At 36.1% G+C, this 19402-nt stretch overlaps 1 protein-coding gene across 1 annotated transcript in view; it reads left to right on the top strand.

The window, feature by feature from the left end:
* Window positions 1-19402, top strand: part of CUNH18orf25 (chromosome unknown C18orf25 homolog) — a 95990-nt gene that overhangs the window by 15236 nt on the left and 61352 nt on the right. Inside the window, exon 2 of the mRNA XM_007943841.2 lies at window positions 15690-15872. Coding sequence (XP_007942032.1) covers window positions 15690-15872 — 183 coding nt within the window. The remainder of the gene's footprint in view (window positions 1-15689; window positions 15873-19402) is intronic.

Here is a 19402-nt window from a genome sequence, read left to right as displayed (position 1 = left end):
CACTACGGAAGCAGGATTGCCCAACCTTCCTTCCGAGGAGTGATACTGCCTCGGAAACCCAAGGAGGGGTCGCTATGAGTCGGGGCCGACTCGACGGCATGTAAAAACAACACCACCACCAAGGCTTAGGGGTCCAGGGTTATCTTCTGTATCTGTGTTAATTGTTTCCCCTTTTCTTTGTTGAAGAGGGTCTGTGTGGTCTTTCTGCTTATTCCACCATCTTACCGGAACTCTATTTATTGAGACTTCTCCTAAATGAAGAAACATCAGGGATGGAGTAATCAGGGGAAAAGGAATAAGATGAAGTCAGAGGGATTATTGGTAATAATTGGGATACTATTTGTCCCATAGCTTCTTAGGCATGGAAAAGAGGTGACAAGACTGATTAAACATTTATCACTGTTTGGGAGAAACACTGCTGTTCTTGATACTGGAGGTTTTTCTTCTGTGTCTTCATATAGAGCCAGTATATGATAAAGCGAACGTGTTTTTAGAAATACCCTGGGATGAATAGAACATTTCATAAGACTTTTATAAGACTTCTTGATGTGGGCAGATGGTATAAGGCCAAGATTGATTGATTCTGTCAATCATTCATTTGTTCAACAAATATTTGAGCACCTACTGTTTGCCTTTGGGAACACAATATTGAATGAAAAGTCCCTCCCCTCATGAGACTTAGGTGTCTTTGAGGAGACACATAATGAATTCAACATATGCTATCAGATGGGGAAGGAGCTCTGGTGTCTTAGCACCTAAGGCATTTGACTGCTGACCAGAAGACTGGCGGTTCAAACCCACCAGCCACTCCTTGGAAGGAAGATTGGGCAATCTACTTCTGTAGAGATACTGCTTCGGAAAACCAAGGAAGGTTTTTTGGTTTTTATAATCAGGTAGGGAAGGATAAATTATATAAATAACAATAAAGCCAGATGTAAGACACAGGAACGGGATAGAAAAACTGTTTTAAGATGGTGAAGAGTAGTCTTGAGATAACTTTTATGATCCCTAAAGGAATGAAGAGTTCAATATATTTAGGCATCTTAGAGACCGAAACTATATGGGATCCAAATCCAAGATCTGGACTATATCAGGATTAAAGTATGGGCAGAGGACTATGTCCTAAACTAGAATCATATGAAACCAGCTGTTCTACTGAATAATAATAGCTGTACACATGTTCACGTATTTGGAAAGTACTGGATTATGCAGAAACTGTTTTTTCTTTATTGCAGGACTCTTCAGAACCATTTACTGTGCTTTCCACAGAAGGGGTGGAGGGTGGGACTTGTAGTGTTTTCCAAATTTAAGCACAAAACTTTTTTTTTTTTTTATTGTTTGGAAGCATACATTTTAACATCTTGCACAGACCAGGATTTGTAAAAATGCTGACCCAGCAGTATACGTGGATTCTGTATTTCCTTCATGTGGTCTTCTTTAAGGACCCCAGTTTTTCAAAATACAGATAAACCGGAATGCGAATCCGAATGGAAACAGGAAAAATGATGGGTCGAAGCCCTGCTAGAAAACTTAATCTCCCTGTTAGTAAACAAAGGCAGTGAGCGCTGCATATTGACCACATCTCTTGATCAGCTGAGTTGAAAACTGTGGGTGGGTGGGTGGGGGGCAGCTCAAAGATGGCAGCCGACAGAGCCATGTCTCCTCTGCAGTCCTGGCAGTAATGCAGTCTCTCGCATCACACTCCTGAAAGGGCTAATTATGCTTTTTTGGAGTTTCCCACTCCAAGGTTTTGACCTGTAGTTGTTACCATTCTGATCAGCACTCAGGATCATCCAAATTTGAAAATCTGAGTCTGTCCCAGTTTTGCTTTATTGGCCATGTCTTAAACCGGTTCAAAGCCCTTCTTAAAACAGAGCTTTTGATAAGAATCAGTCAGCTGAGAGCTATTATATAATGACTTACTATAGGTCAGCTGCCACAACAACCTTAAGCGTTTCAAAGTAGTCAAAATACTCATGGATACAGTGGTTCTCAGCCAAGGCTGCACATTAAAATCACCTGGGGGTCTTTGAAAACAGAAAGTTAGATGCCTTGAAGCCACTTTAGATGTCAGTCTCTGAGGAGGGTCCTGGGTTCTGGTATTTTGTTAAATAAACTCTTCCAGGTGGTTCTTAATGTTAAGCAAAGGTGATCCCAGATTAAGTCATTTGTAAATAACAGAATGTATACTTCCAGGCAGATACAGTGAAGCTGTGAAGAATAGTAGTTTTACGTTACTTATTTTATTATTTTTCTTGGAATTATTTTGGTTAATGAATTTAAACGCTGCTTTCCAGTGCTGTTTCTCTGGCAGTGTTTATGCCATTTTTCCTGAATAAGCATGTCTTAAAAAAAAAAGCCTAAATTTATGATACTTTCTCAAATGGCCTCAGTGTCTTTAAAGCTGGCTTCAATTGAGCAGGGGGTGGGGAGGGTTCTGAAGGAGCACCCAGGGAAATTCCAGGATTGCTAAGCACAAGTGCTGTGTGATAAGCAGTGTCCTAGGAGAGAGGCCATGAGCTGTGTTTCCGAGACACAGGGAGACAGAAGTTCTGTGTGGATGGAAAAGCTATCTCACCTTGACACTGGCAAAGAGAACAAGCAGGTACTAGAACCTCAGCGACCCCCATTGGGTTTCCAAGTAGGTAAATCTTAACGGAAGTAGATTGCCCAGTCTTGCTTCCACAGAGGGGCTGGTGGGTTTGAACCACCAACCTTCTGGTTAGCAGTCAGATGCCTTAGTGCTACCAGAGCTCCTTTACTAGAACCTAGGGAACCTAAAACGCAACTAATTGGCCAAAGAATCTGCCACCCACCCAATGAGATGCTTATGTCCAGATGCCAGATTCCCAAGTGCTGCCACAGCAGCCCTTCAGTTCTCCTGTGACTTGTCGAAATGCTGACTGTTAAAATCCCCCAAAGACTTATAGTAACAGTTTTCCAATTAACTTTGCAAAAACTGGGGATGTTACAAAACAGTCTTTGAATGTATCACCAAATTGTGTTAACTACTCTGCTTTTTGAATTGGGTAGGAAAGAATATGCTTTTGCCTACTGTCAGGTTCTTTTGATGGATGATGTTTTAAAGACTACAATAGTAAACAGGTTTTTTTTTTTTTTTTTTTAATTAGATATTCAAACAAAAAGTAACAGTTTGATGAATTTTAGCTTGAGTTTTTGTTACATTCTGTTGGAATATAAAACCATAATTGTATGGTAATAAGAGCAATCCTCATCTTTATGCTTTTTTTATGCCAAACCAAACCAAAAACCAAACTCACTGCCGTGGAGTCAGATACGACTCAGCAACCCTTTCTTGGGTTTACGAGGCAGTATCACTGCGGAAGTAGATTGCCTAACATGCCAAAATATATATAAAATAGGGCTCTTAGTGAACCCAAATAGAGAGTCGATTCCTTCAGAATCTTTTAGCATTTATTCTCTTAAAACACTGTTGACTCCCTTGTGATTCCAATTTAGGGGAATCATGTAATTTACTCCACCCTGAAGATCATGAATGAATGTGTACTGCACGAATATATCATTCTTCCATATACCATCTAGTCAATTAATTTGTTCCTAGTCCTTAAAGAATTATAGTATGAGATAGCATTTTATGCAGGAAAACGGAATTTTTTTTTTAGCAAATAGTTACTCTTTACCTGCTATGCAAGGTACTACGTTGTTGTTGTTGTTATTTGCCGTCGAGTCGGCCCCGACTCATAGCGACCCCTCCTTGGGTTTCCGAGGCAGTATCACTACGGAAGTAGGGTTGCCCAGCCTTCCTTCCGAGGAGTGGCTGGTGGGTTTGAACCACCAGCCTTCTGGTTAGCAGTCAAGTGCCTTAGGCTCTATGCTACCAGAGCTCCTTATGCAAGGTACTATAGGGATAGCAAATTAGATAGGAGTTTGGTTTCATGCCTAAGGAAAATTGTAATTTTCATTGCTATATAAATCAAGTTTTCTTGAACTTTAAGTTAAAGCTCAGTAATACCTGATAAAATACCCTGGCAGACTTCATCCAGTGCAGCCGTCTAGTATCCTGATAAAAGGGTACGTCTGGAGGGTGCAGATGAAATGGTATGTCATGGGTGTGTATTGAATGAGCTACTGAATTACCAGTTAATTAAGCTTGTTAGCTAATGTAATACCAATTTAAATGTTTCATTCCTTGAGTAAAACACTGAAACCTGTAAGAGCCAGAACTGGATGGACAGCCTTGTTTTTCTGGGTCTTGCAAGTTTTCTGCCTTTGACAGGGTGAAGTCTTAACATATTTCTATCACGTGTTTTAGTGGAAAATACTTGTGTTTTCCTTCTCTAACAGGCTTCTGCCTTACATAAATTCCGGCTTTTTCAGGTTTTACTGTCAGTAGCCCATAGACTTGTTACAGAGCCCATGCATTGTGTCAAAGGGAAGAAAATATCACAGGATTGAAAGTCTCGCAACATGTTTTTAGGTTCAGCCTAGGATTGGGAAATACTGGTGTTTTTCAGGGCTGGTGGGAATATTGTGAGAAATAGCTAAATTAGGATGAAAATCCTTAATAGGAATATGTAACTGTGTGTGTTAATTCTAACTTATTTCTACTGCACTTTCTACCGAATTTACTTAATAAACATCTTAGCCTTTCCCTTTAAATTTATAGCTTAATACCTTATTGATATGAAAAGTGCTGATTATTTTAATATTTGATGATGTTGCAACTTTAGAAAAAATCCAATTCTGTGTTTTGTGAGAGGAAGGATGGCGATATATTTGAAGTTTCATATATAAACCATCAAGATGTTTAGTTTACTTTAATATTTGCCAATAACTTTACTCAGAAAAATTGCCCCTACTTTTTCTATTCAATTCTATACTCAAATAGTAATTACTTGTAAATTAACTGTAATAGAGTGAGGCATTTGTTTTTCCTTCTCTAGTTTTGAATTGAAACATCATGATTTGGTTCTTTGTTTTTCCAGAACTTGATGTATGTGAATTGAACTTTGAGGAATGCTTGTTAATGTGTTCAGTTCTCATTTAAGAATATATGTATGAATTGATGGAAAAGACTGCTGGTCTCTTTTATTATGTGATGATTGTCACATTTCCTGAACTGACATACAGAGGGGTAGGTTGAACATCAAACAACATTGATACATTTCTTAACATGTGTTAAGCCCTTATATAACTTTAGCATGAGTTTTTACCATAAAAAGTTTATTATAACCAATGGATTTTTGTTTTTTTGAAAGTAATGAATGTAACATAGGTAAACTAGTATTTTTTTTTAAATGTTTACATCAGTGAGAAGAACATACTGGTTTTGGATTGGATTACTGGATTTTAATTAATCTGCAGTTTTTATTGAAGTTGAAATGTTTTCAAGGAAGTTGGTACTGTCTTCAACTTCTTCCTGAGATTATGGATTTTACTGAACATGGACTTCTAGACATAAGAAAATGGTACTTTAATTTTAGCATGTTAATATGATTGTATTTTTATGCATGTATAAACTACTTCAAGCACTAAACCAGTAATTTTGTTTCATGATTTTAATATTTCATATATTAAGTAAGTCCTGAAATGCTTTTTATTTTTAAAAGTAGAAAAGATGAATTTGTCTTTTAAAAATAACATATAGACAGATTATTGTTAATTTTGTGTTGACTGGAAATATTCTAATTTTTGGTATTACTCGATTGTGGGGCAATAAATTTGAAGATTCTTTAAGAAAAAGTTTTTTTTCCTTTAAGAAAAAAATTATGGAATTGTTGAGCATAGGTTTTAATTGATATTCCAGATGCAGGTAATGTTTTGAATATTTAAAAAGTGTTAAATAATGATGAGCAGTCTTCTATAAAATCTACTTGAAAAGAGAGATTTTGGTAGAAGGAAAGGAACACATATCTTGATTTAATTCATAGAACATATACCAAAGTATTACAATGTATTCTAATGCAAAATTTGACTTTCTGTGATTTGGAGTGTTTAATCTTCAGAATAATTTTGTAGCGGAAATATATAGATAAAATTCTTATCCTGATTTTCAGTTTTGCACAGTGCCTTGAAAATAGTGTGTTGCTGTTTTAAGCAGTATGCTTTGAAAAACAGTAGGTTTTTATGTGAGTTGTGCTTTAAAATGATCACTTTTCCAGATTGCACAATTTTAAAAAATCATCTTTTAGGGTCCCCCCCCCCCCAATTTTGTATTGTGGACATTGAAAAAAGTATCAAGTATTTAAATAGTTTTAGTATTTTTTTTAATGGCTACTTGACTCCTCTTTTACTGAAGTAAATTCTATATTCCTAAGATGAAAAGTCCTGGTATCTATCAATGGGAATTACTTTAGGATTACGTGGTGGTATTGCATAAGTGCCTGGTGGTCTTTTCTTAATTTCCCTAGAATTTTCTTAATTTTCCTAGAATTTTAAGAAGTATACAGAATGTATCCTGTTTGGATTCTTTTTTTTTTTTTTTCCTTTTGAGCTGCAAAGAAACATTTCAACCTATAACATTAATGTAAACATGGTTGAACTATTTTTTATTTAAGAATAAAATTCTTCATCTGGACTACTTTATTTCTTCACTATTTGCATTTGGGATTTTCCTATGTCAAATCTATCATTAGTTTTTTTTTTTTTAAATGGCATAGATACTTAAAAGACTAAGCTGCACACTTAAAAGAATGGTATTTTACTTAAAAAGTTTTCTGTGCATTATAAAAACCTTAGGAGATGTTAGAGAACATGTTCAGTCAGAACTATATTACTAAAAAAACAAACAAACAAAAAAAAACCTGCCATCATGTTGTTTCCAATTCATAGTAACCCCTCATTGGGTTTCCTAGGCAGTATCTCTACTGAAGTAGGATGCCTTAGGTACTACGCCACCAGTGCTCCCAGAACTATATTACTGGCTGTTAATTATGTTGATATTTCATTGTAGCGTTTTGCTTTAGTTAGTAGCATCTAAAAAGAGGCATTATCCCTCACTATGTGAGTGAATTTTGCAGTAATCTGTCTACAGACTGCTTTTTGCCTAGTTTGTAGTAGTTCAGTGTTCTAGCACTGCTTCTAGAACGTTAGATACCTAATCATCTTAAGAGGATTAAGTAACAGATCAGAATGATCTGGTTATTTGAGCCACTTAATTAAGACAGTGGTAACTCTCTTAACCTCAGTGCACACCTTGTGTGTATTATTAAAATTGAGTGCAACTTTAAAAGTCCATGTAAAATTTTAATTTAGGACACAACACAATGAAATTAAAATGTTAAGATTTAGTATTTTGCATGAAGTTTTTCAAAATTCAGAAGTTTGGAATAAAGAATTTCTGTCACTTTGGGACTCCAAGAGAAAAACTTACCTATTTTTTTTGTTCCATTTTTAAGTCAGAGGAGTGAGCCCAGTCTCTGGAGTTCGCGCGCGCGCGCGCGCGTGTGTGTGTATACATACATGCATATCCACCTTCAGAATTCTGAAATTAAGTAATTCTGAGTTTTATTATATTTGACCAGCTGCTAGGCACTGATAACTGTGATAAACTACCATGATTCTAATGCATCCAGGTCATTCATATACTAAATAATCATTCCTTGCTTTCTAAGTATGTTGTTGTTATGTGCCTTTGAGTCAGACCTGACTCATAGTGATCCCTCTCCTTGGATTTCCGAGGCAGTATCACTAGAGAAGTAGATTGCCCCATCTTACTTCCGAGGAGTGGCTGGTGGGTTTGAACTGCCAGCCTTCTGGTTAACAGTCAGGTGCCTGAGGCACTACACTACCAGAGCATATATATATAAAAAAAAGAAAGTTGTTCACATATAAACCTAGTTAAGTGATTAGAGTAGAAAAAAAGTTAATTTTTTTTAAGTAAAAATTTGAACTTTAAAACAAATTTGTCTCATGAGCAAACTGATGCACAAAAACAAATGGATATTGCTTCATTGATTTTGTCATCTTCTGTTAAATAGAGTTAACAGCAAGGATCTCTGGGTACAGGTATATCTCAATTTACATAAGATTTGTTACTTAGAAGTTAAATCCAAACCAGAATATTGTAAATGAAATAATTGAAAATGCAAGAAGTCTGTTTGTTAATGAAAGAAAAGCTATATAGTGAATCCCTTTGTTGAGCAAAGGAAGCACCCTATATTGATAGTAATTAACTATTAATTTTCATCATTAATGTACAGCTGAATTTGTCTAATAAACATTTACATGGAAGTTATAGGAATGACGGTAAACAAGACTCTGTCCCATCATTGTTTGTTTAGGAGAGCTGGTTGTGGCAGGTTTTCTTACAGAAGGTGATCTTTTAGAAGTGATTGTCCTTTTCTGTTTGCTGTGGCTTCTGTGGCTTTCCCTGTCTTTTTTTCAGATTATTTAAAAAAGATGTGATGGAATGCCACATGTCTGAAAATACAATTTCAGAATAATTCCAGCAAACTTAATTCTATCTGTAAATTTAATTTATTTTAAAATTCGTTCTACAGAGATTTTTCTCAAAGGAAAATTCTTGAAATCCTCTCCCAAAATGGCATATACACTCACAGTCATAGTAGAGATGAGAAACTTGTCTTTTTAATTTTTCTGGAAAAGTTATGTGAGTGTGTACATTGTAAGTAACATGAAAATTTTCAGATTTTTATACTTCTCATTTTTTCTTGATTTATTTTTTTTAATTCACCTAAAGGTAGTGGGAGTTGGAACCAAACTGTTAATTTAATAGTATTGAGTAGATATTTTCATATTATATTACAATGGCATAAAATAAAAGATAACCTAAGAAACGAAGAAATAAACCACAAAGAAGTGTATTCTTTGGAAACAAAGTTTTATTCACATTATAACTTTAAGATTTAGAAAGAATGTTATCAAATTACTGTGGTTTTAATTTATCACATTTATTTGTATCTTTTATCTAAGTGTATGTTTGAAGTGTAACAGCTGACTTAGATTAAATAAAAATTTTAAAAAGAAACGTTTCTTGTTAATCTGTTGAGGTCAGTGTTGTTATATTAGTGATTCCCTATCAGTTAATTCACTTTAGATGTTCCTGAATCAAGAATCCTTCTTTTCTGTAATGAAATCAATGGTTTCTAGCTAGTATTACTAATAATAGATTTTACATACTGTTTCAGGGATAATCTTAAAAAGTTTTTTTGTGATTTGTATGTTGAAAAAGGTAATGACAAAACACCAGTGTCAGCATAAGAGGTCGAGTTGGTTTTCCTTTGAATTACACTCTCTACTAAATTGTCCTGTTCAAAATTGAGGAATTTTGGAAAACAGCGCAATTTGGACTACTTCAGGAATAATCAAAAGGATGAAATGCATGAACAGTGCACACAGACCTGACAGTGTGGTTACATTCTTCCTGGCTGTATGTACTGCAGGTGTTTTAGTTGTGTTCTATATAGATCTGAATCCTCAAAGCAGTAGGTCAAGGATTTGCCCAGAAATAAAAAGATAATTGAAAGATGGTAACCTTCAAGTGCCAGATAAATTACCTGAGTCATCTTTTCAATACCTTCACTTGATTCACAGCTTTCTCAACTCTGAGTTGGCAGTGAAATGTTAAAATTAAATTGATATTCTTGATTTTGATCAGATTTTCAGTTAGTTTGATTATCTTGAATCTTTGCTTTCACTTCTTCTTTGATCCTTTCAAAAGAATAAATAACTCTTCATCAGTTGATAGGTAACTTTTCTGGGTGGACAGAAGGTGCTAAAGTCATCCTCATACTTTATTGCTATGTTGGAAACTTTTTAAAGTTTAAATTTTTAATAACTGAGATGAATATAATGGAAAAAATACAAAATAGACATTGATCCAGTTTTACTTTAAAAATGACAAACTCCTAAACATAAAATCTCAGTGCAATATTGCTGCATTTCATTTCCATTTATCCTGATTTTCTTTGACGTTCTTTTTATTGGTGATATTCTGAACAGAATATACAAATGCAGTTTTTTATATTATTTTTCTCATTTGCAAATATAAATTTTCATCTTTCATTTTTTGTTCTTGTTGGGTATATTTTAACAAAATGCAAATTCTTTGGTGCAGCTCTTAAGATCTACCCCTTTGCCTAGGGCCCTCATGTTCACACCCCTTTTCTTCACCTGCCACCCCTGCATGTGCCTCCTTTTTTAGCCCCTTGGCTATGTAATTTTTAAGAACACTTATTTCACTTATAATGTATTTTGAGTCTTACTGTTTCAGTTGAGGCTGAATGTGACTTGCACTCCTCCCTCTTCCATTTCGTGTTGTAGATAATGGCATTGGGCCGAGGCCTTATGAAGGCAGAGGAGAAGGAGCCTGTATGGAGTCCTTGGACAGCAACAAGATAGATTATTTTTTCTTTCCTGGTTGCTGGGGGAATGGGGTGTGGCAAGGAGGGGAAAAGGAATTTTCTTTGGCTTTATTGTATCCTTTCTTACTGTGATTGTTCTTGGGAGCTGTTGAGTTGATTCTGACTCATAACAACCCTATATGATAGAATGCAGCTATCCTATAGGATTTTCTGCTGCAGCCACAGAAAGTAGATAAAGGAGCAAACCTAGTAGTAGCCCTGGGCTCTCAGGTTTAAGACTGAGCCACACAAACAGAAGGAGGATTGACCTTTCCAGGTGTCTTTGGGGTACAAGAGCAATTGCTGTTTCCTAGGTCTCATTACACTTTGTAGTAGGAGACTGACAACACTTGTGTTAGTGGGCGGCTCTGTAAGCAAGGATGATGCCAGAAGTGAAACAGTCTGAACGATCTCTGTTTGGCTGTGACTCACTTGTGCTATGAATGTGTGCAAGCTGAAACTTCACTTGAAAACAAAAATGAAAGTACAAAAGCTGCATTTGTGATGACCTCACTTAACTGTTAATCCCAGCAGAACATTTGCTGAATGAGTTCAGTTCATCTATGGTCACTACAAAACATCAGCCCAGGCAGTGATGTTTTCCTCAAAACTTGGTGAGTGCAGGCTGTAGACAGCATAGTGTACATGCAAAGATAAGCAGTGAAGTAGGGCAAGTTCTCGTTACAATGCAAAGGTGGGCGATGGGCCAAAAATTAAACTCATATATAAGGAGCCCTGGTGATGCTGCGGTTCTAACGCTCGACTGCTAACTGAAAGTCGAAAGTTGGAACCCCAGCTGCCCTGCAGGAGAAAAGACCCGGTGATCTGTTCCTGTAAAGATTGTATAGCGTTGGAAACGCTATGGGCAGTTCTACTCTCTGCTCTAGGGTCTCTGTGAGTCAGAATCGACTTGCTGGCATACAACACCAACATTTTGTTTATGGTTCCTTTAACCTTCACCATAACCCTGTGAAAAAACTGAGGGGTGGATTAATTTCCCAGTTATTACAGCTAAGGTAGTAGGCAGGATTTCAACCTGTGTGTCTGCTGCCCAAACCCAAACTTCTGTGCTGCTCACAGTCCCATCCTGTAGATTGCTCATTCCCTCAACAACGAGAGCATTTGTAGCCTATTCTGGTACCTCTTCACTAGGACTCAGATTTCTCATCTGTAAAAAGAGAGTGTAAGCTATGGAATTACCTTGTATAGTTTTAAAACTATTCCTGAGTGTCAAATTGGAAAGGAGTTGTCGTGGATAAACATAGTAAGGGGTAAGTGAGGCTCTGTGTTCTTGGTTTATGATTTTGTAATTCACATTAGTTACTATGAGATTTCAAAGAGAGCTATCTAACTGAAAAGAAAATTAATTCATAGAATTAAACATTTAATGGCATAATGCAGAAACCTTAAGGTTGAATCAGGAGTGTGTGGTTACACAAAACCTCAAACCAAACCCACTTCCATTGAGTCGATTCCAACTCAGAGCAACCCCAATTGGGTTTTTGAGGTGGTAAATCTTTATGGAAGTAGATTGCCCACTCTTGATTCTGCATAGTGGCTGGTTGGTTTAAACCACCAACCTTCTGGTTAGCAGTCATACGCCTTTGGCACTGTGCTACCCGAGCTCCTTTGTGGTTATACAGATACCTCTTTATTTTGGTATTTGTAGCTAGAACCTATTTGTAGGTCAGTGAAAAGGTACAAACCTATTTCTGTCTTAAAATGGATGAGTTGCTGTTTTAAGAATATTGAAAGGGAAAATAGATTTACTATATTTAAATATGTAAATGTACCATATCTAGTATATAAATGTAGCATATATAGTATGGCATAGATCTCAAGCAGAGGGAAAGTTTAGTAGGTTGCTTGTGGTACAATGACCTAGAACAGGAGCAGGTAAACTTTTTCTCTGAAGGGCCAGATAGTAAATATTTTGGATAGTGCAGTCTCTGTTGGAGCTGCTCTACTGTGCTGTTGTAATGCAAGAGCCTCCATAGACAGTCCACAAATGAGCCAGCCTGGCTGTGTGTTATTACAACTATTACAAAAACAGACGACAAGCTGGCTTTGGCATGAGGGCCATAGTTGTGCTGACCCCTGGCCTAGAATATAGCTAATTTTCTTTGACTAAAAACTCACTGCCATCAAGTCGATTTGACTCATAGTGACCCCTCCTTGGATTTCCGAGGCTGTATCTCTATGGAAGTAGATTGTCCAATCTTCAATCAGCCTTGATTACTGCAATTTAAAATAATTCTCATTCAGTCTACTTTTTAAGTAAGAAGTTGTTGGTGGGTAGTGCAGCCTTTTATTTTTCTTGCCTTGTAATGAGCAGCAAAAATTTCAAAAGATTTCAATCAGAAGGAGAAACAGCACCTGGAATAATCACAGACCTAATAGTTATTGAATAATTATGTTAAGTTTACTTTGACAGAGAGATGCTTTCAGTGCTTCTGGATGAACTACTACTAGTTCATTTTTATAACTTTGTGATTTAAGATTTGTGACAAATACCACAGTTTGGCAGACAGGAGAACGTGTAATTTGAGTGGATAACCTTCCTTAAGTGTTTCAAGCATGGAATGTGCTTATAATAATGACTAAATCTTAAATTGGAAATTTTTCCAGGTGTAAATTGAAGTGACTATGTTAATGTTGATGAAAATCAAAATAATCTCTTAGTAGCAGTGCAGTCAGTTTTCTTAACAATGTAAGGAATAATCAACTGAGTGCAAGGACCGTGTCTCTACTTCTATAAAGACTTGATATAGTCAAATTGGAAACATAGATACTTGCTTCTGTTATTAATGTGCTGAGTTTTCCTAGTTCCTCTTCAGTGGTCAGTTTTTTTTTTTTTGCCCCCTTCAAGAGAAACTTCTTTTAAAAAGCACAATATCACTATAGAATTTTACCTCTTAGTTGTCCTGGATTGGGATTGCATTTTAAAAGAATACCATAAATTGTCTCCCTCAGTTAGTTGATATTCATTTAGTGGTTTGAAGTGCAAGTGTTTGTGTTAAGTGCTCTAAACATATTTGATTTAATCTTGGTTTACTAATACTAAAGATGACCTTGGAACACAAGATCCTTAATTGTGGTTTCTTGTTGAAAGTCAAACTTGGAAAGGCAACCATTCTATCACTTTATTAAAGTTTATACAGATTGATTTGCCACCATTTGAATATACTGGAAATGAAAAATGACAGTGATCATAATTTATTTTAACTGCTAATGTAATTAAAATACGAGAATATTGCTGTCTTTGTTTGTGATGAATACTAAATTTAAGCCAAGTTAAGGAGTGCTGTTTGAAAATATGGAAGATACAAGAATGAAGCCAGATAACAAGTGTATGCTTGTATTTCCTACTGATGAAGACTTTCAGACAAGTTATTCCCATGGGTAGGTGATGTCACTGTGCATGTATATATACACTTATACTTTTTGCATGGTTATACAATGTAGCAGTACAATTTTGACTTGACTGTTGACTTGTTACCTCAATTTGGTGGTGGGGTAATGTGATGGCAAGAGATTGTGAATTGTTCCTGCTGATACCAGTTTTGAAATCACTAAAATAATTTATTGCAAACATGCAGTACTTAATAAATAAAGCCCTTTTGAAAATAGAACATACGGTCAAATAGTCAATATTGTACTTGACCCTCATATCCTCTGCACCCAAGTGTTTGGACATCATACACTATCTTGATTCCGTAATAATCATTTGAACTCTGACGAGAACTCAATGAAATGTTACAGTTTTCTTTTCTTTTTTTAGAAAAGAAAAATCTCAAACATGAACCAATGTTTTGCTGTTTGATATAATATCCATTACCAGTTGATACCAAGGCCAAACTGCTGAATTTTATGGTTATTGATGAACTTGATTTACCCTTTTGAGGGAACTGACAGTTATTTCTATCTAGTCAACCAAAATTGTCATGATCGTCAGAATTTCATATTGTGACATGTCTTATTTTCATATTGTGACATGTTCTTTATACAGTAGCACCTAACTCATTTGCTTTCATGTTAAGTCATTTTTTATTTAAAAATGTTGCTGTATAAACCTACAGTTTGGGAGCTTAGCTTAAGGGATAAATACCCCAAGTGTGTTTCATGTTTCTGTTGAGTGACAATTTACACAATGGATGTTTGCATTAAAACAGTAATCCTTCATTGTGTTATATTTTAATGATTCATTGGCATCTGTGTTCCTCCATAGTCAAAGAGTTTTGTAAAATAGGTATGTTGTAATATTCATTTATTGGGTGATATTTTTTAAATCTTCACGGAACTAGATTGTTTGCCTGTACTTCATAACTAGCTGTGGGGACAAACAGCATTCCTTTATTTCTGCTTTATTCTAGTATGGGCATAAGAATGAGGGATATGTCTGTCTTTCTTGAATGAAAATTTTATTTTTCTGTTTTGCTATTAGAAAAAAGGTAGCATTAGCATTTTTAGAGCATGTATCTATTCTGCAAGCATGAATATTGAATTATTTTAGCATGTGTCACTGAAGTGTGTTTACTTTGGAACTCAGCTGCTTTTTTCAGCTAGTTAGGGTGATTTGGGAGTCAAAAGGATCTCTTATTTTTCCAGGAAAAAACTTGATGTCTTCCTCTAAAATCACCCATAAGATTGCTTATCATTTCCTTGGAGTATGAGCTGGTTGTCTTTCTTAGAAAAAAAGAAAATCTAAATGTCTCTCACAAGACATACAAAGCAAAAGCCTGGAAGTTGTGGCTGTTGTGTTTTTGTAGACTGTTACAGGCTGTACAGCCTCCCTGTATTATGAAAAGGGCTTTACTGGAAAAGGGTAAGCCAGTCAGAGTAGAGCTCTCGTGTTAACCTCTCTTTTTAACAAGTAGGAAAATGTATGCTTTTCTTCTCTGGATCTACTAGGGACTTCAGTATTACCTACTCAGAGAAAGAACTAGATTCATTCTCTTAAAAACATAGAAATTGGGTTTTAGTAGTTTGCATCAGGGTTTTTTTTTTTTTTTTGCTTAAAAAAAAAAGTTTCTGCTCTCTCTGTCAAGTGTTCCTTTTTTCTTACTCTTTTGCTCTTTAGGAGTAAGATGAGAATTCATTGTAACATTGTTCAGTATAGTCTTGTCTTTTGTTCTTCATAATAATACCACTTTTCCTCTTTCCAAAATTTGTCCCTCATGTTTGTATTCTGGGGTTATCTTTTCCACTTTCACATCGTGTACAAAATTTTAGATGTATAAAGTCCAGCTTTTCTGATCAGATAGTATAATAAGAGGGCTCTTAGTTTCAGTGTTTTTTCACCCCACACATTAGATACAAGTATACATTTTCTTTCCTCCCTAGATGGACCTCCAGTTGTAGCTCATTATGATATATCTGACACCAGCTCTGACCCAGAAGTGGTAAAGGTGGACAATTTATTGGCGGCTGCAGTAGTTCAAGAGCACAGTAATTCTGTAGGAGGCCAGGACCCAGGAGCTACCTGGAGGACCCGCGGGCTTCTAGAGGAGCTGAATGCAGAGGCAGGTTGGTCTCCTTCCTCTTCTCCCTCTTCTCTAATGGTGAAATGTGCATGAGTCCTGGCAGATGTTTTCCTAGTAGTGGGCCCTGCTGAGGAGAACAGACCATACCAGAGACATCTGGCATTAAATGGTCGTCACTATCCAAAATGTGTTTATGAGTAGAAAGTAGATTTGGGTAACATGTCATTAAGAAGCCAAGGATAAGAATACATATGGTGTTAATTGTAGGCATAGGTAGATTTTAGTACTCACATTTCTTGGGTTAGAAATGCCCAACATGTGCAAAACAACATGAATGACCACATACACTCCTCCCACTTCGCCTGTCTTAGCTCTGTTTCTGTCACTTAACTCAAAATTGCCCTTGGAACTCCAGTAGGAAGCTGTTTAAACGTTCCCTTTGCCTCTTCAGTAATCTTTGTATTTGTCTTTTCTAACTCCTTTTCTGTCACTTTCTACCTCTGTTATCTCAGGAAAAACCTCTTTCTCTTGCACTATTTATATTGGTTCTATGATTTGGTTCTCTTAAGAGTGATGTTTATTCACTAAAAATTCCACTGGTATTTTTATTACCTTTGAAAACTCCTCACAGTGCCTTCAAGTCTCCTTCAATATTTTCCTCAAAATTCTTTCTTTCAACATTCTTTCTTTTTAAATTAAACCTTAATTTTTTTTTTCTTTCTCTATACTAGTATTTAATGAAAGGAGCTCTGGTGGTAGAGTGGTTAAAGCATTCATCTGCTAAGCAAAAGGTTGGCATTTCGAACCCGCCAGCCGTTCCATAGGAGAAGGATGAGTTGATCTGCTTCCGTAAAGATATACAGCCTTGGAAACCCTATGGAGCAGTTTTGTTGTGTCCTGTAGGGTCGCTATGAGTTAAAATCGACTCAACGGCAGTGGGTAGTACTTAAAAGAAGGAGAGGGTTTTGACAGGCAGACTGTTTATGTAGTGTGTATTTTCTTAGGCCTATTAAAGAATTATAGTTAGGTTGTAAATTAATTTTATGAGCTAATGTAGCTGTTAATGACCACACAAAATACTGTTTCTATGGAAAATTAGTTAAAAATAACAATGAATTATAAGTTTAGAACTTTTAATATTGAACTTGTTAGTAGACAAGGGAGACAGCTCCACAGATCATTGTGGCTATGTAATTCTTCCTCATAATCTTGATGGGAAGTAAATAAAAACTTTTATTGTTGTTGAGTTTCTGATTCACTTATTGTGGCTAATTTTGGAATAGGGCATGGATTTAGTTTTACTTGACAATTAACTACCTGTTTTGTCTTGGCAGTCAATTCCCCTCTGGGTGTCAGTTTTATATGTAAAATACTTGATTTGTCCCAAAACTATCTTTTAAGAATTTATAATATGTACATGTACTTTGAAAAGAATTAATTAATAACACCTTATGTCAAATGAGAGTTGTTTGACTACATTTTGGGCAAGATGTGTTTCTGATAAGTTATATAAATCATTTATTGTAATTTGTTCACTGTACTGGATGGTTTATCATTATTTTCACACATTGACAGTTACATGATCCATTATACTGCAGTTTTAGTTTCATGTTCCATTAGTGTTGCCACTGAATATAGATCATTTTATAGTAAATTCTTGGGAAGAAATTGAACAATTGCCATTGTTTAGCTCTTCATAGACAAAAAGTTGAACCATGTGAAATTGTTAATATTTGACTGTTTTCTTTACTTATTTTTTTTTATTAAGAGACTCCATTTCTTAGAGCACTTTCATGTTTACAAGAAAATTGGGCAGGATGAGCAGAGCTGACATATGCTGTCCCTTCTCCACACATAAACAATTCCCATCACTAACCTATTAGTGACACATTTGTTAAAATTGATGAACCAGTGTGGATACATTATTACGAAGTTCATAGTTTACATTAGTTGTACAGGTCTGTGGTTTTGTCAAATACTTTAATATCATAAATCCACCATCACTATATCACACAGAATAGTTTTACTGCCCTGAAAATCTCCTGTGCTCTACCTGTTCTTCCCTCTAAACCCCAGAATCCTGGCAACTACTGATCTTTTTACTGTCTTTCTAGTATTGCCTTTTTCAGAATGTCTTATAGTTGGAATGACATACAGCATGTGGCTTTGTCAGACTGGCTTATTTTACTTAGCAATATGGGTTTAAGACTCTCTTACATCTTTTTGTGGCTTGATGGCTCATTTCTTTTTATCACCGAATATTGTTACATTGTATGTGGCCGTACCACAGTTGATCCGTTCACTTATTGAAGGACATCTTAGTTGCTTCTAAGTTGTGACAATTATGAATAAAGCTGTTGTACAAATTTGTGTGCTGCTTTTGTACGGACACATCTTTTCAATTTATTTGGGTAAATACCAAGGAGCAAAATTGCTTTATTATTATAAGATAAGACTATGGTTAGCTTTGTAAGAAACTGCAAGACGGTTTTCCTAAGTGACTTTGCATCCCCACCAGCAATGCATGGGAGTTCCTGTTGTGCCACATCCTTTCAAGTATGTGGTTTTGTCAGTGTTTTGGATTTTATTTGGTCTGCTGTGAGTCAGAATCCACTGGTTTTTACTGGTTATAGATATATAGTAGTATCTCATTTTAATTTACAGTTCCCTAATGATATGCTTAGGAGCTCTGGTAGCATAGCGCCTAAGGCACTTGACTGCTAACCAGAAGGCTGGCGGTTCAAACCTACCAGCCACTCCTCGGAAGGAAGGTTGGGCAATCTACTTCTATAGTTATACTGCCTCGGAAACCCAAGGAGCGGTCGCTATGAGTTGGGACTGACTCCACGGCAAATAACAACAACAACAACAATGATATGCTAAAGGAGCTCTAGTGGCACAGCGCCTAAGGCATTTGACTGCTAACCTTAAGGTTGGTGGTTCAAACCCACCAGCCACTCCGCAGAAGGCGGATGGGGCAGTCTTATTTCTATAAAGATGTACTGCCTTGGAGACCCAATGGGGGTCGTTATGAGTCAGAATCAACAGGATGGTGCTGTTTTTTTTTTTTAGTGACATGGTAAGGACCTCTGGTGGCATAGTGGTTAAAGCATTCAGCTGTTATCCAAAAGGTTGGTGGTTTGAACCCACTAGCTGCTCTGCAGAAGAAAGATGAGGGAGTCTGCTTCTGTAAAGATTGACAACCTTGAAAACCCTATGAGGCAGTTTTTTCTGTCCTACAACACATCACTATGAGTTGCAGTCCACTTGATGGCAGTGGGTTTAGTTTGGTTTTCTAATGACATGATGTTGACACCTTTCTATGTGCTTATTTGCATCTTGTTTGGAGAGGTATCTGTTCAGATCTTTTGCCTCCTTTTCCCCTATTTAATTTTTTTTTTTTTTTTATTGAGTTTTAAGAGTTCTTTGTCTATTTTGGGTACAAGTTCTTTTTTTTTTTAATTATTATTTATTTTAATTTATTGTGATTTGGGTGAAGATTTACAGAGCAAATTCACTTTCCATACAGCAGTTCACATATACTTTGTCTCATGTCATTGACCACAGTTTACC

The sequence above is a fragment of the Orycteropus afer genome, unplaced genomic scaffold (assembly GCF_000298275.1).
Source record: "Orycteropus afer afer isolate SDZICR_OR568_19922 unplaced genomic scaffold, OryAfe1.0 scaffold00113, whole genome shotgun sequence".
NCBI classification, from domain to species: Eukaryota; Metazoa; Chordata; class Mammalia; order Tubulidentata; family Orycteropodidae; genus Orycteropus; species Orycteropus afer.
This window is presented reverse-complemented; position numbering and strand designations above follow the sequence as displayed.